The 21416-nt window shown below is 35.9% G+C and overlaps 1 protein-coding gene and 1 non-coding gene across 2 annotated transcripts in view; both read left to right on the top strand.

Moving 5' to 3' along the window:
• The window catches only part of Ccdc141 (coiled-coil domain containing 141), a 162874-nt gene extending 141676 nt beyond the window's left edge, over positions 1-21198 (top strand). Inside the window, exons 18-24 of the mRNA XM_090342542.1 lie at positions 313-453; positions 881-1075; positions 3105-3288; positions 5483-5595; positions 10346-10462; positions 15056-15897; positions 18389-21198. Of these exons, the coding sequence (XP_090198668.1) occupies positions 313-453; positions 881-1075; positions 3105-3288; positions 5483-5595; positions 10346-10462; positions 15056-15897; positions 18389-18653 (1857 nt within the window). The 3' untranslated portion in view covers positions 18654-21198. The remainder of the gene's footprint in view (positions 1-312; positions 454-880; positions 1076-3104; positions 3289-5482; positions 5596-10345; positions 10463-15055; positions 15898-18388) is intronic.
• LOC150056130 (U6 spliceosomal RNA) lies at positions 12906-13009 on the top strand. Its single transcript, XR_016537353.1, has one exon. It is a non-coding gene; the product is annotated as a U6 spliceosomal RNA (small nuclear RNA).
• Positions 21199-21416: the final 218 nt, after the last annotated feature.

Below are 21416 nucleotides of genomic sequence, written 5' to 3' on the forward strand. Positions count from 1 at the left end.
CTAGACTTGACAAACATCTACATACCATTTGTAGCAATTTTCATGTTTGGAAGACCAAGGGATATTCTACTACTGTAACTCAAAGTTAAAATTGTAAAACAAAGTATATGAAATTTTTAGTCACTTGCATTGGAGGAGTATATTTAAATTTACATTTATGTCTACTTGGCAGACTTGTTTTCTATTGAAAAACACTCTGAATACACTGTTAAGATTTGAGTATTTTGACATGTTTAGATATTTTGTATTTTTATAACTGAATATTAATTTCCTCATTTTAAGGAAATCATGTTTCTATTTGTTAAACTGTAGCTCAAAGAGTCATTCAAAGATATCAGAAAAAAATTCAACAATCTGAAGTTTAATTACACTAAGAAAAATGAAAAAGCTCGAAATCTAAAGGCTCTTAAATATCATATCCAACAAGTTGATGTGTATTATGAAAAAATGCAGGTAATGATAAAATATTCTCTATATATGTTATCTCTGTGTGTATGTGTGTGTGTGTAGAGAAAGAGAGAATATAAATTAAGCTAGAAAATATATATTCTAGCAGTACTATATAGATATTGATACTGATTTATGAATGCACCCAATATTTTTAATCATTCAGTTTTTCGATTGAGCATCAGAACTTCTCTCTCCTTCATAAGTGTAACTTAATACACACTAATCAACTTTGACATTCATCTTATGAAGCTTCTGCATTTTATTATTCTTAATATATGAAGTAAAACATGAGATACAATAAATTTTCTATATTATCTTCAAAATAATTGGTAAACTCTTGGGAAGTAAAGTTTCAAGTCGTTCTCTCATTCTTTTACCACTAGACCTAAAAGTAAAAGAGAATGTTATTTCTTAACCTCTTTTTGCACAGGCTTTGAGAAAGAAAGTGGAAAAAGTTAATAGTAAGACTTCTGATTATTTCTTAAATTATTCAAGTGACAAAGTTAATGTCCTTCTGGAGGCCATGAAGGATTTGCAAAAACACATGGATGACTTTGACAAAATTGTAACTGACTACAAGATGACTTTGGAGCTGACTGAGCATCTCCAGGAAGTGATAGAAGAGGTACTTCTATGCTGTAATGTTATTTTGAGAAATAATTTTGCTACTCTAAAGTAATGCTATATTAGTAAATCTGTCCTTAACCTTCTGAAACATGCTCCTTTTTACAATTATTTACTTAGAAACACTGGGCCAAAAGAGATGCATAGTGCAAGGTTTATGTTGATTAACCGACCAATTGTTCTTCAGAAAAATTTTATTCATTCTTGTGTGTGTGTGTGTGTGTGTGTGTGTGTGTGTGTGTGTGTGTGTGTGTGCTGGTCCTGGGGTAGAGCTAAGAGCCTGAGTGCTGTCCCTGAGGGTTTTTTTTTTTTGTAAGAATAGTGCTCTACCACTTGAGCCAGAGCTCCATTTCAAGCTTTTTAAAAAATAGTTAATTACAGATCAGAGTTTCACAGACTTTTCTCTGCACTGACTGACTTGCAACCTCCATTTTCAGATCTCAGCCTACTAGGTAACTAGGATTATAGGTGAGAGCAACCAGTGCCTGACATAAGGGGCATTACAATTTCTATACAATGACTGACTCAAAATGTTCAGTCACTGGGAAATTATATTCACTGCTAGATGTCTATTTAAAATACTGAAAATAGTTAGAAAATATATTGAGTGTTTTCAGTGCAAATTTGTGTGGGTATAATTTTTGTTATTGTCAAGAGGATACATGGGGGGGAGGGAAATGGGTACCAAGACATGTGAAAGGGTATCAATGTATGTGAATTAATGCACCTTCTATCTGGCAAATATCATGTAACCCTTGATTGTTTTTGTTCCCCAATAAGATGTGATAGAAAGAACCTTTCTTTAATGCTAATACATTTGAGGCTTTAGATTTAACATCACATTAAGGAGGATCAATATGAGCCTTTCATCTACATCTAATGTATAAGCTTGCTAGAGCTCCATAGCACATATTTATACCTAGATTTTAATAGAGTCATATGTCACTATTGCTCACCCAGCTTAAGTGCCTCCGGCCTGTGTCAGACATTCCTTCCACCACAATTACTTATTTTTAGCGAGGAATTGTTTTAATTCTACTATGTACTTTGAAAGATTACTCTATAGACATGTTATAATATATACATTGATATATATATGACAAACACTCAGCTTAATTTTAATTATGTTCTAAAATCTATGTGCCAGTGATTGTACATAGAGAATCCCTTCTTGAATACTTGTTTCTTAAACATGACATTTGAAATATGATATAAAAATCAATGTTAATAAAATCTTTTTTAAAGGTAAAAAAAACTATTCTTTGGATAGTGATTCCTCTAACAATCATCTCAATCTCATTCTTAAATAATTTATTTATTATGGTGTTAATTGGAATGTATTTCATGAACAAAATTTTAATAGCAATGTATTATGCCCATGTTTTGAGTGTTTGGGCTCTTTCATATCCATCTAGTTGATACTCACATTTTTTTAAAGCATCAAATATTTTTTTGCTGCTTTTTCTTAAAAGAATGAAATTTTTCCCTTAGGAATTGTATTTTGGACAAATCTAAGAAGGTAGAGGATAAAAACTATATCAATACTTTCACTTCCTACATATATATATATATCTGCAATATAAAGGAGGGTTTCCTTTGTTATCTTCTAAAATAAAAAGTGCATGATAATTTTGTTGTTGTTGTTGTTGTTGTTGTTGTTGTTGTTAGTTACAGGGCTTGAATTCTGGGGTTCGATGCTGTCCCTGAGCTCTTTTGCTCAGGTCTTATACCCTCCCACTTTGAATCACGGTACCACTTCTGTTTCTCTGGTGGTTAATTAGAGATCAAAGTCTCAGATTTTCCTCCCCTAGCTGGCTTTGAATCATGACCCTCAGATATCAGCCTCCTGCATAGCTAGGATTACAGATATGAGCCACCAGCACCTGGTTTATGATCATGTTTTGATAATAAGGTCAGAACTATAGGTACATAAAGCTTGAGGAAACTCAAGACTGATTTTTAACAGGTCAAAATGAAGAACTTTGAAAGGATAACATTTCTTTAATCTGCCATATTTCATTTTAATCTAGTGTAATTTTTGGTATGAAGATGCAAGTGCCACGATTGTAAGAGTAGGAAAATATTCTATGGAGTGCAAAACCAAGGAAGCTGTGGAAATTCTCCACCAACAATTCAATAAGTTTATTACCCCCTCAGTGCCTCAGCAAGAAGAAAAAATTCAGGAGGTCAAAGTCCTTGCTCAGCGCTTATATGGTAAGATTTCTCTACAGCTATTGCCATTAGACAAATGTATGCCGAACTAAATCCAACAGCTACCACAGCACAGCAAGCCTTCGTCATCCTCCCGGTACTCAGGCTCAAGATAAGAGAGGAAAGAATACAGCAGGAAATTCATACAGCTGGATAAGAAGTCTACTGTTTTTCAACTACTTGTGTTTTCTATTTGCTTTCCTCCTCTGTTCCTCTTGTACCTCTCCAGGGCTATAGAGACAGAACAATATTCAGTTTATATAGATGGAAATCAATATAATTTCTTGGAAAGTGATATCTAGAAAAGCATGCCATGATTTTCCAGTGATAGTTTAAATTGACTGGAGGCTACCACCCTCTCATTCCTAGAACTGTTTTAGATGATGAACTTAAGGAATAGCTGAGAAATTAATTCTCTCACATCTCACTCATGTAATAAATAGGAGAGCTCTAATTATCATCTTACAACTTCTGTACTCTGGTCCCCGCTTAGGAAAGATAACTGTTATCAGCCTGAATGTCCTTCTCCCTCACAGGGGACTGCAGATAAGAAGTGCCTGTCCTGTCCTGGAGAGCTCTAATGAGCAAATTCCATGAATTCTCTGATGTCATTTTAAGAGACCAAAAATAATTCCTAGTGTCCCTGCAAATGCAACGTAGAGACAGCAATTTGTGGTTTCATTTAGCTTACTGCTGTTGCCAAATGTATAATTTTGTCTTATACGATGAAGCACTACCCATGGATAATCATAAAAATTGTATGGGAAAATAAGTCTGAGTTGTGTTACTTAATATGAAAATATTGACAATGAATTATTTATAATTTTCCAAGGGAACAGAAATATAAAAATACTAAAATGCAAATTGAAAAGTCAATGAAACTAGTACGATAACTTCTTGCTGCACGTACTACATAATCATATTGAGCATTTTGGAGGTACTTTAGCATTGGGGGTGTTTACCTATTGTGCTTTTCACACTAACCATTTGTTTGCTTCTTTTACTGACTATCAGATTCTGAAGGGCTAGAAGAGTATAGTAAATTGACTTATTGGTTGACTTATTACATGTAGCTTTAACCAAACATGACTTTTTTAAAAATTAAAAATAAAAAAAATTCAAGGCCAAATATTTTAATTTCTAAGTGCATGTTACACAGCCTAATTGAAGCAACATGCTCTCAGTGAGTATCATATTTTTGACAACTGTGTATTAAATAATTGTGTCATCTGCAGAAAGTGCCCCAGCCTTTAATTTTGTACAATTCTGCCTTCTAAAAAGTAAATGGTACTTAGAGAAAAAAACAAGGTCAAAAAATGTGCTTTATTTTGGTGGCAAAGTAATTTAGATTTCTTGCAAAGGAGTTGTTGTTTTTTTAAAAATGAGAATTTGTGGCATTCTGGGAAACTAAATCAAACCATCTCAGGATAGTACTCAACCTTATGCATTCTGAGCACTTGTGGAATTTCCTAAACAATGGTGTCCTTGGAGACATATACCTGTGGATATCAAGTGTCTACTCGATATCTTCTACCATAGTTCAGTGCCTTTTCAATTTCAGAACATGATAAATATGAACACTCCATAAAACTTCACCCCTTTTCAGTCATGTGGCACCTTATATCCTGCTTCACTTGCGTTCCTGACTTACTACCAGCTGACATACACAGTTATCTGTGGTCTGACTCATCTCACTAAACTGTAAACTGTGAGAAAAGAAGTCTTGCTATTAGATTACCACAGCATGGCACATACTAAATGCTTAATGAATATTTGCTTAATAAAGAAATCATTGGATGAGAGCTAAGTGCTGGGGGCTCACATCTGTAATCCTAGCTAGTATGGAGGCTGAGATTTGAGGATTGAGGTTCAAAGCCAGACTTGAACCTCACACAGACAAATCAGAGAGACACTTATCCAATTAACCATCAGAAATCCATAGGTAAGGGTATGGGTCAGGTGGGAGGGCTTCATTCAGCCTTAAGCAGAAAAAGCTAAGCAGAAGCAGGAAGTCCTGAGTTCAAGTCCCAAGATTCACACACACACACACACACACACACACACACACACACACACACACAAAGACATTGTGGCATGAATAATATGATCAAATATATGAACAACGTGAATCTTCATCTCTTTAGTAGTTGTATGTAGCATTGATCTGGCCTTTAGGTTTTTCCTTTCTCCTTCCCAGGTTTTGAAGAAGGTCAGAAATATGCTGAGAAGATAGTGGCAAGACACAAAGAGATTCTCGAATCTATTACTGAATTATGTGGGTCTCTCACAGAGCTGGAAGAAAAACTGAAGGTAATTTCTTCTTTCCAGAATATGTATTTTTGAGTGATATAAATAAAAATGTGTTGATCAAATGTATTCTGGTTCAAAGATGTTCTACTAGAAATTCTCAAGAGACATATGTGCACATTTGTTTCACAGCAGCCTAACATAATTATCTGGGTGTTTGCGATAATTAATTCTGTTTCTTTCTCATCACTGCTGAGAAAAATGTTGTTGGGTATGAGGGCTCAACACAATTAAGGTGTCTTGTTTGCATTTTATGGATCATCTCCTAAAGGATAAATGTGCACCATTAAAACCATAGGAAGTCTATATTAAATAGGTTTATGTTTGAATCAATAAATGATAAATGTAATGCTTTTTCCTCCTCCAAATTGCATGGAAAATAAATCTGATATTCAGGTATTGTATTCATTGAACATTTAATTTCATAGAAATCTTAAACGATCATCACCTTCCATGGAATAAACAGATAGTTTTTATAAAGAGAAAATGTTCGTGTCTGTATAGAGGTAAAAATACAGAGAAAACATACATATTTTTCTTTTTTTCCAGTCATAAGACTTGAACTCAGGGCCTGGACACTGTCTTTGAGCTTTTTCAAGGCTAGTGCTCTACCACTTGAGCAACAGCACCACTTCTGGCTTTTTTCTGTGTATGTACTACTGAGGAGTCAAACTCAAGGCTTTGTGCATGGTAGGCAAGAACTCGACCACTAGGCCAAACTCCCGGCCATGCATATGTGTTTTCATCTATGACATGTGAAAATTTTGTTTGATAAGCACTATTTTTAATACTGGCTGGAAGAAATAGCAATTTAGTGTAAGAGGAATAGCTATATGATTAAGAACTCAGGCCGTAGAATAAGGTATAGCTGCTTTCATATATCCATCAGCATAAGGATGACTTTCCTGATGTACTAAGTGGGTCACCATGGGTCTTAATGATTGAACATGAAATTATCCAAAATTACTATGATTGTTGTTGCTATTGAGGCCTCATAATGGTCTTACAGTTCAGAGTAGAATCATATTTATTTTTTAAACCAACCATTGCTCATTAGTATAAATTTTCATGTCATAAACTTTGAGTGCTTATTCCTTTCAAAAAAAGTGTGTAAGAGTCTTAATTCAAGGGATATTCAAATTCTAGTATATATGTTGAATTTTTATAAGTTTTACAATCATAATTCCACCAGTATTCCAATATTTACTATTTTCTGCCCACCTCGACCTGCTTCTTCTGTGTTCCCATATGGGCTGAAATCACTACTTCCTGGGCTTTTTGTGCTCCATTGTCTGAACATTCTTCTCATTGATGCTGTACATTGCCAACTGAAGTTCCTCTAAAGTATTTTCCTTTCCAACTTTTCATCTTCAGGGCAATTCTTCCTGAAAAAACAACAACAACTAAAAACTATTTCCAAAAGACTGTCCTTCTTCATTTCCTATTCCTTCAACTCTCCCTACACTCAAGATTATACTCTCTCTTTCTCAATCCCCAACCATCATTTATATTCTCTTTTGCACTAATCAGAAATCTTCTAATTATTTACCCTAGTAAATTACTTTCATAAACAGAATTCTGCTGTTACCATTTCACATTCAGAACACCTCAGGATAAACTTCATTGCTTAGCAAGGAAATTTCAAACTTGTGTCTTTCCCTGTTCTGAAGCCTTTTCAATTACTGTGCTTCTCTTCTCATTATAGATTCCTGTATCTCTGGCCTACTATCCTACATTCACTGATGACTCCTACTTAGAAGTCTTTACTGCAACCACATGACTTTCTGTATCTTTAGACCAAAATACCTCTCTCTTTTCCTCTCTCTGATGGTGTCAAGGTTTGAACTTAGAGCCTCACACTTACTTGGTTGGCTTGATAGCTTGGCTACACTCTACCATTTGACCTGTACCTCCAATTGGCATTTTTGCTGGATATTTTGGCAATAGAGTCTCATGATCTCAAATCAAGACCTCAGCCTACTGAGTTGCTACAGGCATGAGCTACCAGTGTCAGGTTTAAAGATTGTAGCATCACTAAAAAGCAAATCAAAATGCCAAATGGAGGTATGACTCAAGTGGTAGAGTGCCTATAACAACTATTATATCTCAACCACTCTGCTTAGTTTTTTTTCTTTTTTTATTGCATTTTATTGTTGTAGTAATGTATAGAGGATTTACAGTTACATTCTTCAGGTAGTGTGTACATTACTTCTCAAACATAGACACACTTTCTCATGTTTTTGTCCCACTTTCCCTAACCCCACCCCTCCCAATCATATTGTTGTTTATCCCCTTCCCTTCTCTATTTCAAGTAAACAAATAAATTCACATACAATATATCAGGTACCAAAGTCAGATACAGTAACAATATGAGATAAATCATAAGGGGAAAAAAGTTGCCATATATATATAGCTTTGGATCTATTGTGATCCTCTGCTAGGAGAATCCTAGATGTGTACTAATTATTACAAATGAGGGAAACCATTGAGCCTATGTTCCTTTGGGTCTGGTTTACTAAACCTAATATAATTTTTTTCCAATTGTTTCCATTTCCTTACAAATGGGGTGATGTTATTCCTTCTGATAGCAACATAGAATTCCATTGTATATAAATACCACATCTTCTTGATCCATTCATCACTGAAGTGCATCTGGGTTGGTTCCATATCTTAGCTGTAGTAATAATGCTGCAATGAACATGGTTGTACTAGTAACTTTCGTATGGCCTTGTTTGTGGTCATTTGGGTAAATGCCCAGGAGTCACCCTGCTTAATTAAATTTATGGAACTCCTTTGGCTTTACTCAGTTCACTGTCTCATATGACAATAACATTATGCTTTTCCTTAAAGATTTTTTTCAGAAAGGATTTTGACACCTGAAATAAAAGCCCAAAGAATTCGAATAAAATATAATCATTGAGTGGTTTGAAAATCCTTGAATTGAGAGCATAGATCTAGAAATGAGAAGTACCTCTCTGGCAAGAAAAAAGGGCATCAATAGTGTTCTTATGATTTATGGCCTTAACAAAAGCTCATAAATGAATAATGAGTTAAGCCTTTACATACCTATAGGAAAACCATGAATGCCCAGTTCCCTTACTTTTTGGATAGTGTCATAGCCCTCTCTCTCTTTTTTTGGCATGGGTTATTAGAAAGTAGACCCTAGCCAGGTACCAATGACTCACACCTACAATCTTGGAAACTTGGGTCACTGAGATTTAGAAGATAATGATTCAAGGCAAGCCTCATCTGGTAGCTACACAAGACATAGGGCAGGAGAATCCAGGTTCCAATCCATTCTAGGCAGAAAATTCAGTGAGATTCTGTCCTAAGTAAAATCTGAGTGTGATAGTACAAGTCTTTCATCCTAGCTACTAAAGGAAGACTAAAATCAGCAAATTATAGTCTGGATACTCATATGGGACACAGAGCAAGATGTTATCTATAAAGTAGCAAATTCACAAAAGCCTGCAAATTTGGCTCAGCAGTAGAGTATTTACCTAGCAAGCTAGAGGCCCTGAGTTCAAACCCCAGCACTACTACTACTACTACTACTACTACTAAGTGGATTGAGAAATTCATCATGACTAAAATAATGATAAAATCATTTGTTTATACAGGTTTGATATTTAGAAAGAGCACACACACACACACACACACACACACACACACACACACAATTTCTAGTAATTTCTAAATAGCCTTGAGCTAGAGCTAAGACAAATGTGGTTTTCCTTGTTTTAAGAGTGAAGAGTCTAGTCCAAAGAGGGCCTGCATGCTTTCCTTAGGGCTCTACATTCAGCTTAGCTGGATCTGGAATTTGAGCTAGGATCTAATTCAAAGCTTATCATGCTTTCCACAACAGCTGCCATTGTGGAATTCAATAGCAAATGTGTACTAGGACAGAATGACTCATCCTGCCATAGAAACCATCTTAGATTTTTGAGCTCATATTAAAAGCTGAATCTGCACAACAAGGTCTGCTTGAATTCCATGAGGAAGCATAGCATGTGTGTGCTCTGGCGCATATGTTTCTCCATGTAAGTCCAGTTCATGGCCATGATCCACGTGGAAAACTGTTACCAAGGAAATCATCACCCACCCTAAAGCATGTGTTCCAGGCCCTGGGGCACCAGTGGCTCTGTTCACCTTCACAGAATCTTCTTGTTCCATACACTGGCTCTGGAGCAGCTTGCAAAATCTTCACCACCCCCATGACTGAAATGCAAGATCATGATAACATCATCCCCAGGCATTATCTGTGTTCCCAATTGCCTCTCTTCTCTACTATATGCAGTGGTATTTCCTTCTTGTTTTCAAGAGTCTCCCAAATGTTTGGGTGTGTGGATTATCTGGATTTCTTACTTTTTCCCCTAGAGACCTTTATCATTTCTAACCTGGTTGCTACTCCCGAGACTCACCTCTAATGGTTGTAAATACCCTGTGCAATAATTTCTTCCTCCAGAGACTGTCCCTGCATGCACTTCAATTGTAACCATTGCTTCTTTCCCTGCTGGTCCTTTGGACCATTTATTGGCTATGGACTATATCAAAGCAGTGAGGCAACAGGAGAACTATAAGCTTGAAGGGGTAATTTTACAAACCACATCATAGGAGTACATCAGTCTCTTGTGGAATGCATTTGCTGAAAGGTTGCAAGTGGCTTATGTTTCTCTTCCAAGTGTTTAATATATGGCATTGTTCCTCCCAACTTTCCTGGCCAAAGATCTCACTGACTGTTGGTTTGTTTCAGCAGGGAAGTGTTCTAAATATGAATCCAAATTTGGAGAATTTCCATGACAATTGTATTGACCTACTAAAGGAACCAGTGAGAAATAAGCAGACGATACTCAAAGAAGAAAGGAACAAGGTAAAAATATGGCATCTCAGCTGCTCATTTCATTTATTTTGAGATTAGCCACTGTGAAATAAAAATGGTAAATTGAAGCTTTTTCATCTGTTCAGATCCAATCTCCCAGTATATATTTAATGTGAGTTTCCTCATGTCTGATATCCTATCTACTACTTACTCAATTATTCTTTTCTTTGAGTCTCTCCTCTTGAATACTGGGACTACAACATTTCACAATGGCATGGGGCATCCATTAAAATATATTTTTATCCTGATCACTTCTATTTCTCCAATATCTTTCTGCTTTGCTTGTTTTACTTTTATAATTCAATGCAAATTCGGATTTTACTCCTTCCCTACTGCTGAAGGGGACAATGGTTGATGTTGTTTTATCATTTTCTATACAATACAACCTGACAAATATAACTGTAACCCCCTCTATACATTACAAATAAAAAAAATGTAGCAAAGCCTACAAACACGGAAAATGCAAATTTACTATACTTGCAATATATTTTTTTTAAACCATGACATGCTTAGGGATTTTCATTGTTTTCTCCCTATTCATAGCTGCCAGATGATAATTGGTGCTTGCATCCACTTTACCAATTTACCTGTTCCCAATTTACATGTTTCTTTAAAGAAGAGGCAACATGATTTTTCAATGTCCAACATGAGTATTGATACAATTCTATTATATAAAACATAAACATATAGATACAAACACACAAAACAAGTTAAAAAACTTGCTCCTCACATGTTGCAGTTATTATGTAGACTAAGATTTCTTTTTTATTATTTTATTTTATTTTTATTGTCTGGATAATATATAGATGGGTTACATCTACAATTGTCAGATAATAGGTGCATTACTTCTCACACATTAATACCCCTTTTCATGCTTTTGTCCCCATTTCACTCCCCTACCCCCTCTCAATCATCTTGTTTTCCCTTTCCTGTTTATTTCAAATAAACAAATAAACATGTATACAATATACCAGGTAACAAAGTCAGATACAATAACAACATGAGATTAACCATAGAAGCAAAAAAAGAGAAGAGAAATAACATTGTACATTAAGAACAACAACCACACAAGATAAACCTCTTGTAGACTAAGATTTCTTTCCTTGCAATCAGTATACTGTCCTTCTAATGTGTTTATAGGTCAATGTGTGTCAAAATCCAGTATAAGGGTCTGGGAATTTGGCCTAGTGATAAATGCTTGCTTAGCATGCACAAAGACCTATGTTTTACTCCTCGGTACCAAATACATTAAAAAAAAAAAAAAGCTGCAGTGGTGCTGTGGATCAAGTGATAGAGCTCTAGCCTTGAGAAAGTTTAAAGACAGTGTTCAGTGCTCAGGTCCTGGGTTCAGTCCCCAGGACTGGAAAAAAATTCCAGTACAATTGTACAATTATACAGCCACCAGATAGCAGGATAGCAATTATCATTAAGCACACTACCTTTTTGTGTGCTTTTTTTGTGCCGTGAGCCGCTTAAATCCTAGGTTCTCTCTAAGTACAAGAAAAACAGCCCAGCCTGGATTGTTTTCTCTGACTTTAGTCCTGCACTGAATGAAGTCTCTCAGGGTTTTGCAGCCTCACCATGACTGCTATTCTGGTTACAGAATTCTCTTCTGTCTTGTGCCTAGAACTATAGCCCCACTAATAAAGCAAAATCTACAGAGTCCATTGTTCCATTTGTCTACATCAGATCACACCTTAACTAAGAACAAGATCAGCTGTTTTAAATAATAAAGAGGGTTGGTAAATATACAACATAATAAGTATCTAAATGTTTAAAACCTAGTATCATATTATCAATTAAAAATCCACACATTTTCACATTGTGAAACAGGCACATGTAACAGAAGCTCGATCCACAGAGCACAGCCCTATGCCCTCCACTGTATCTGGCAGCAGATAGGGAAGGAAATATTTGCCTTGGAATAGTTAGGAGGAAACAAAATGTTCTTTCATCTTTTTATTCCTTTCTCTTTAGCCTTCTGTCCTCCATATGCTCAAGCTACTTCATAGCTTCCAAAGCCCATGGTCAAGGGCACTCCAGTGGCCTTGTTCAGGAACACTTTCTATAAATGAACTCCTATGTCCACCATGTTTCTTTGCTTTTATCTCACTTTCACAAACTCCTGATCATGGTAAAGTAAGATTATCTGTAGTAAAGATACTTTGCAATGTAAAGCGTTATGGTATTCTCTTAAGTTTACCACATGAGAGCTTCCCTACTCAACCTGCTTTGGGGATTGATCCTATCTACATAGGTGAGCAGGAATGGTATATGATTGTGCATTACTCATGGTAGCAATGATTGAAAATCCAAGTGATTGTGTCCATCAGTGAAAATTAAAGGTCAGAAATTGCAACAGAAATAAGACCCAAGGCTACAGATTTATAATGAATTACAAGCCAGTTCATCACTAGATATGAAAGTGGGTGAGGTGCTCACTTCAGCAGCACATACACTAAAATTGGAAAGATACAGAGATTAGCGTAGCCCCTATGCAAGGATGGCATGCAAATTTGTGAGGCATTCCATATTAAAAAACAAAAAAAGAAGGAAGTAGGTGTGATCTTTCAGGAGAAACATGTAGAAAAGATTAGATAAGTTGCAGACATAATCTGTGGTCATTCTCCTGTTTTAGGAAGTGGGAAAAGTGAAAGGAATCAGAAAAAAGACAGATAAAATGCAATAAAGGATATAAAAGAATATATTTATATATACCAACATATATTTATGTTGGTAAATTACAGTAGCATCCCAACTATTTTACCAGAACTCATCAAGCAGATATAAAAATATCATGTCTATACTGAAAAGTGTACATTTGTTTATTATTTTCTGGATACAAACATGTACACTTGATTTTCTAATGATAAAGATGATTTCATGGTGGAAAATGTAAGAAAACAACAAAATAGGTAAATATTTACATATATTTACATAAATAAAATCTATACAGATAGGAAACTGTATCTCAGTATATTTTTAAAGTAACTATAGAATTTCATAATGACTTTAAAATGGTATCTTTATTTGCATTTAAAAATAAAGGCAGAAATTCCAAAAGCCAAATGAAATTACTCTAAAAAAATCTTATCTAATTCTGTTTGCTATTTGATAAGACCATACATGGTATCTCTTTTGAGATAAGCAGGGAAGAATGAAGTGAATGAGTTCTGTTGGGTGATGATTTTACCCAAGAGTCTTTAGTTTATCAATGTCAGCTTGGAGGACAAATTTTGTTCAAAAAGCCAGAGTATACAACACCTTTATCAATTTGCTAATGAACAGAGGAGACAGGAAATTTTATTGACTAATAACTCAGTATGAAGGAAAGATCCCATGTGGTTTTTAAAATTCAAAATAAGAAAGAACTGTTACTGTTTTTTATTGCAGTAAAAAATATAAATATACACACACATGTATGCCTATGTATGTCAAGGAAATAGGATTCTACAGATTATTTTTCTACTTGGAAAGCAAATAAGCTCTAGACCTAAATTAGTAGAAGAAAATATTAATTATGAAGTTGAAATACTTCCATAAAAATACTTGAGAAATCTTTCTCCCGCTAATTATTAGTAGAATTTATCTGATAGCATTATCTTCTGTGAAAGCTTTGTAGTTCTGTAGTTATAATAAGTAAAAAAAGAACATTTCCTTCTTGCATTTAATCTTAACTGAAAAACATAATAGTCAAGAATCAATAGTCAATAAATGCTGGATTGGAGAACAGAGCTGCGACTTTCCTGGTGGGCTCCATGATGTCATGCCTGGCGTGGATAGACCTGCCTATTCAGGCACTCTGGTTCACAGCTACATAGTCATAGATTTCACCTGTAGGGACTTTTATGACCCACAGTCAGAGCACAGCCATTTAGTGAAAGACAAATAAAAAAACAGAGGGCCTTAGGGAGATGGAGAGAAGTAAAACTGTATCCAAAATAGTAATATAAGAAATACTTGTAATAGTCAAGCTCATAGAGGCAGTCAGAATGTGGTTATCAAGGATTGGAGGGGAGGGAGAATAGACTTAGCTCTGGGTGCTAAGTTTCAACATTGGAAAAGGAAAGGTGCTTAGAGAGGGATTAGTGATGATTATACAACAGTGAGAATGTATTTACTACCATTCAACTATGTATTTGGAAATGCAGAAAATGGTAAGTTTTATGTGATGTATATTTTGTCACAATTCAAAATCAAGTTGGCTTTCTTGAGAGAGGAGAGGGGCTATTCTGGAAGGAGCTTAAAGTATCTAATATTTAGCAACCATTTGTTCACATAGCCAGGAGACAAGACCAAAGAGTTTTCAGTGAGAAAATTGTGACTTGAAGGACTTCAATCTGGTCCAGCCCTTTCACTCTTAGTTTACAAGGCCTATCATTTTTAGTGTACAACTTGAGGGTGGGTTTAATTACTCTTAGTCCTGGAATGGTACTGATACCTGGTTATTCAAACAAGTGCTCATGCTAGCCCTGTAAGAAGAAATAGGCTATAGAAGTTGCCCCTGTTGTGATTTCATTCGACTTGGAAGCTCAGAACAGAAATGTGCCTAACTAATGAACCTCTGGATTTCCTTCTTTGTAGGGGCTGATTCAGGAGGCAGCTATCTTGGCTGTCAATGGAACCAGGGAAGATGAAGACCCACAAGACCAGGGTCAGCTATCTTCTGCCAAAGAGGGTGACATTTCCAGCATGCCCTCGCTGGAAGCCATACCATCAGAAGAATCTGAGTGTGTCTCACCTGATGACATCTCCTTACCTCCACTCCCAAGAAGCCCAAAGTCCCCCCTGCCATCATCAGACATGGAGGTAGAAGAACCTCCCAGATGCTCCAGTCTCGCCATTCACATCAGCAGCTATAAGATGCAGATAGGGACAGAGAGTCCAGAGGAGGTCCAGGAACCAGTTCTTTCACCACGGATTACTTTTGCTGATGGGTGCAATGAGAAGAGAGACCCCTATTCCAGTCATTTTGACAGGTCCTACCCTCACACCAAAGCTGAGCCACCATTAGCTCCTGGAGGATTTCAGAAAAAGAGTACTGTCTTACGCAACATCTGTACTAAACCTCCAGAAAGCATGCCGAGTGACATGCATGAGAGCGCTTTCCAGCGGCAGGGAAGCTTGCTAGAAACCCAGGAGAAAATGCATGCTGATGATAACGACACTAAAACCCAAGATAGGCTGCATGCTTCCCCTGCTGTGTTCCCAGGCCTTGGTGTTCAATCAGACACCAGCCAGGGCCCAAACAGACAATCGAGTCCCCAAGAAGAAATGAAAAGCCCAACCACAAAGAACAGCGTGGTCAGCCTAGCTGGCCAGGCACCTCACTTCTCCAGGCTCCTGTCCAATGTAACTGTCACGGAAGGTGCGCCAGTGACTTTGGAAGTTGAAGTCACAGGATTTCCAGAGCCTACACTGACATGGTGGGTAGCTTATAACGACAAACCCTAAACAGGAACACATATGCGCACTAAAACTCTCATTCTGTGCACACTAACCTAAAAGTGTATTAGGGCTAGCTGACTAACATTCTCTGATACCATGACTCTGTGACTGGATCTCACATTAAACCCCAGCGCTCACTGTCTAAAATAATAAAACAATGTAGGTTCTGCTCGCTTTTGTTCTTTTGATCTAATAGTATTGATTTCTAAAGATTAGGGCTTGGAGTACTTTGTTGTCTATCTCTACATTAACATAGAATGTTCTTAGTTTAACACCCTCTATGGAATTTTAAGAAAACTAAAACTTTAGATTTTTTTGTTTTATTTTATCTTTGTCCTCTTTCCAACAGAAACATATGTGCTACCATTGTTATATTTGATTGTTGTCATAGGGAATTCTTTTTAACAATGTATTCAATGTGAGAGGTCAGATGAAAATATTTCTTTCACAGATAATAAATTCATTTTTCAAAGAGGATATAATAACTGAGCTGTGAATGATATCATTTTATCTGCAGGCATCATTATAATTTTCAGCCTATTGGTAAATGCAAATTGGTAAACTGCAAATTATAGGTTTTGAACCACATAGTCTTATTAGTAGCCAGAGGAATTCAAACTTTCTTAACTATGTGTATTACTTTTGAATCTTTTGACTTTTTTTTTTTTGTGGGTCATGGGGCTTGAACTCTAGGTCTGAGCATTGTCCCTAAACTTTTCAGCTCAAGGCACCGCCTACCCATGAGTCACTGCCCCACTTCCCTTTTTCTAGTGATTAATTAAAGATGAGTCTCACGTTCTTTTGTGCCCAGGCTGGCTTTGAACCATGATCCTCAGATCTCAGCCTCCTGAGTAGTTAGGATTACAGGCATGAGCCACTGTGCCCAGCTTCTTTTGACACTTATTTTTGAGGACAAAATAACAGATATGTGACAAATAACATACATATATATATATATATATGTCATCCTGGGTCTTGAATTCAGCACCTGAGCACAGTCCATGAACTTTCTCAAGACTAGTACCCTAGTATTTGTGTCGCAGCACCACTTCTGGCTTTTTCTGCATGTATGGTAATGAGGAATTGAACCCAGGGCTTCATGCATCTGGGCAAGCACTCTACCACTAGGTCATGCTCCCAGCCCTTATAATTTATATTGTTAGATGAAATAAGTAAACTGCCCTTCAGTTACCCGAGTATCTCAATAGACCCTATATTGGCTGTGTCATTGTGTGGTTCCATGCTGGTACTGAATGTGAGCAATCACCAGAAGAACTTAGAAGTTTTCCATATGTCAGATTATATAATTGAAAAATACTTGTGTATATTGCATACATTTATGCTTTTTGTTTTGCTTTGTTGTTTCCAAGTGAATGTTTTTTTTATAAATCACAAATTTTGCATCATGAATTCAAAGAAATAGTTAATTTATTATTAAATATTAGTTTACCCCAAAGGAAAATGTTGTGTGAAGTATTTCTTGCCTTGGTCCACATAAATACAAAGCTCATACAATATATATTACCAAAGAACTACTGCACTTTACATACATTAGAGATTACTTAAAAGATGTGAGCAAATATTTTGCCATAAGATTTGTAACTGTCTTGATCAATGAACAATTGACAAACTATCAATGAGCCACGTATTTGTAGGTCACAAAAAAACACAAAATTATCATCCAAGCAATGGTTTCAAAATGTCATTCATTTCTCTCATCAGTCCTTATGTGTAAGAACACATATATACACTAGCAAGGTTATAAATTATTTCCTTTGTTAGAAAAATCCAGGTAAGTATCCATACTCACCGAAAACATTTAGAAATATGTTATAAATGCTACAAATCTAATTGTACATAAATGACCTTTAGAATGAGAAGTCATTATCATCTTCTAATGAAGCTAATTCACAAGAATTAGATGAGTTTATTTTACCAAGAGACGATATATAAGTACATGCCTTTAGCATGTCATATTGTCGTGCTTTTTATGGATCTGGTGCTGAGTAGGAAGAGTAAATGAGTCTCACTTCAGTGCAGATTCCAGGATGGAATCAGGGCAATGTCCCATTGCTGAAGGAGGGCAAAGACAGGCTAGATAGGAAGATACTACTTTCCAGCCCAGGTAAATGATGACTGAGTATAACCAGATGGTTAACTTTTTAAATTATAGATGGATACTTGCACTTATATATGTAATATTCTAATTGCTACAGGTTGCTAAAATATTTAACTTTTCAAAAATCAAAGGAACCCAATTGAAATAAGCAAAGTAACTCTCTGGCTATCTGTTGCCAACCTTTGCTTAGAAGAAAAACTACCTCACTGGGTTTGTGGGTGCTTCAAAGTTCTTGCTACTATTAGAGAATATTACAGTACAAATGAGTCTAACTTGCAATATTTGTTAGAACTTGGAAGTTATGTGCATAAATAATGACCCTGACTTTAAAAACTGACTCTCTGCTTTAGGTACAAGAAGGGCCAGAAATTGTCTACAGATGGGCACTTACAGGTTTTACACAAGGAGACAAAGCACTCGGTATTCATTCCGAAGGTATGCGAGGCAGATGAAGGCCTCTATGTGGCTCAGGCACAAAACTCTAGTGGGACTCTCTCCTCCAATATCAGCCTCCATGTGACAGGTAACCTCAAGCCACCAATCACAAGAATAAACTGGATCATTCTGGGTATCATCTATATTAGTGTATCCATAATATACTGGCTACTCACCTAATAACGATGGTTTTGACATTCATGGATTTGTTTGTTATGAGCTTAAGGACTGTAGAATTATTTTACAACATGTTCACTACCTGACCATTTTGTTTATTTGACTAATACCACTGCTAGGTGAAGTAGTAGATTTTATTTAATGCATTGAGGTAAGTCAGCAAATTAAGCACAATGAATAAGGATAAATTTGGTAGAAAGAGATACTAGTCAATATAATACACAACAGAATTGTATGCTGCTTCTCTCCTAAAAAATAATGTATGTGTTCCCATAGCGGACAGATAATTGACAAATTTAAAAAATATAAATTTCTTTTATGTTTTCATATTGGCTTAAAAATATATTGCTTTGTCAGGCATATCAGTAAAAATGATAAAGTTGTGACTTTCAGTATTCCATTAGCTGTTCTTTAATTTCATTTTTAATGTATTGATCTCAGTTACTGAAATACATTCTATGTTGTTTCAACATAAACTACATTGCAAAGTGTGAGGATGCTGCTATAAATGTCATTTCTCGTGCTGATTTGGGTTTGACACTGGAGGAAAGATATGATGTCAACTTTTAAATGGAATTTCAATCTTTTGTTAGTTGTGTCTGTCCAATAGCAAGATGGAACATACTGTGCGGGAAAAGACTAACATTGTACCTGTCATTCCGTTGACCTGTGACAGTCATCCATGCATATGATCACAATCAAATTCTCCTGCTTCTACTCTTGAGTCTGTTGTTCTGCACTTTTAGAGCCTATGGAAAGGCATCTCACTGCCTCAGTTTCCCATCTAGAAAATGGGTTCATCATCTACCTCACAGGCAATTGAAAGTTTTTAGTCTTTCAATGACAAAGGGAAAACAGTTGAGAAAGACTAAAAGTACTGATACTATTTCATGTTAATTTATCATTCCCTTGGCCCGCTATGCAGTATGTCTCTTTCAGAAGCTGTTTCTTTATGACATAAAGTTAAAGGTGTAATACAAATATTAATATGTGATTTCCATACCCCCTTGGGAGGAAATAATATTTTTCTGGATTGGAGTTTAATTTCTTTCCAACTTCTTCAAAGTACATCCTTTTTAAAGATTTGATATTAAACTCAGAAAAAACATGTAAAAAGGTATTATAAGATGAATTTTAGCCTTTTAAAAGTAATTATCGCTGGAATGTTGACAAATGCTCTATGTCTTTCTGAAATGCATTGTTCAGAAATGAAGATCATCATTTAGGTTTCTTTAAAGATAAGAGGCAACTGATTTTAAATTTTAAACATAGTCTGTCAGGCTAGGACAAAATCTTAAGTTGAAAGAATAATTTATTACAGATTTTTGATCAAGGGAAAGAATTAATTATGTTGCTGAAAGACTGTCTACAAATAATCAAAATATTTAAATATGATACATTCTAGTTGATATTAAAATGTTACTGAATGTTTATCTGGGTGTGTGAAATGTCTAATCAAGTAAAATGCTAGCATGTTCCTTCTTGTGCTACATACTCAATTTAATTACAAAGTTAAAGTGTTATTTTTTCCATTTGGCAAAAACCTATTAAAAACTTATATACACAGTATTCCATGGATCTCATAGTCTGTTAACTCTCCTCTCAATTTCATCTAATTTAAAGTAATTTTTGTATGTTACCTAACTGGGATAGCCCAAATAGAAGCTAAAGTGGGTGTCAAATCCAAAAGAGGCAAGCAAGACAAATTCCCTTCCATATGGTCTATTTCTCTCCTATTAGTTTGGTGAGATTTCCTTTCCAGTTTTTAGGAGTTTGGTGATATTTATGTTTTGGGATTTCTAGAGCCTGTGAACTGCTGGTTTTCTGCACCTTTTCCAGTGAATGTTAACCCTTTGGGGATGTTCATCATGACTTATGACCAAGTATGACTAAGTAAGAATTGTAAAATTCCCCAATATCCATATAAGAATGTAGACATAAATGAAACTCAAATACACCTGGACTATTCATTGGCTATTCACACCATAATGAAGAGGGATGAGATATATTCTATTTTAATTTCACAGAATATGCATGATTTCTCTTGTTGACAAGATGTCTATCTTGATCAAAGAATTTTGCGGGGGGGTGGGTCATGGGTCTTGGCCTGGATGATGTCCTTGAGCTCTTCAGCTCAAGACTATCACTCTACCCCTGGGCCTGGGCATTGTCCCTGAGCTCTTTAGTTCAAGGCTACTGCCATATCCCTTGGCCTGGGCATTGTCCCTGAACTCTTTAGCTCAAGGCTACTACCCTACCCTTGAGCCAAGCCCCACTTCCCATTTGCTAGAGGTTAATTGGAAATAAATACTCTGGTCTATTTGTTTATTTGAAATAGAAAAGGGAAGGGAGGAAAACAAGATGAGGGGAGGAAGTCATGGGAGGGAAATGGGGACAAAAACATGAGAAGGGGTATCAATGTATGTGAAGTAATGTACCTTCTATCTGGCAAATATAACTGTAACCCTTCTATTAATTGCAATTAAAATGAACTTAATTTAAAAAAAGAAACCTTCATAAAAGAAAAGAAAAGAAAAGAAAAAAAGAGTCTCAGGTCCTTTTGTGCCCAGACTGGCTTTGAACCTTGATCCTCAGATCTCAGCCTCCTGAGTAGCTAGGATTATAGTCATGAGCCACTGCACCCAGCTTGATGAAAGTATTCTTATAGAGTAACTAGTTAAAAAGATAATACCTTTCTGGGCACGGATAACTGTCTATAATCCTACCTACTCAGGAGGCTGAGATATGAGGATCACAGTTCAGAAC

Source organism: Megascapheus bottae, chromosome 12, assembly GCF_031878675.1.
Source record: "Megascapheus bottae isolate mThoBot1 chromosome 12, mThoBot2.hap1, whole genome shotgun sequence".
Classification (NCBI taxonomy): Eukaryota; Metazoa; Chordata; class Mammalia; order Rodentia; family Geomyidae; genus Megascapheus; species Megascapheus bottae.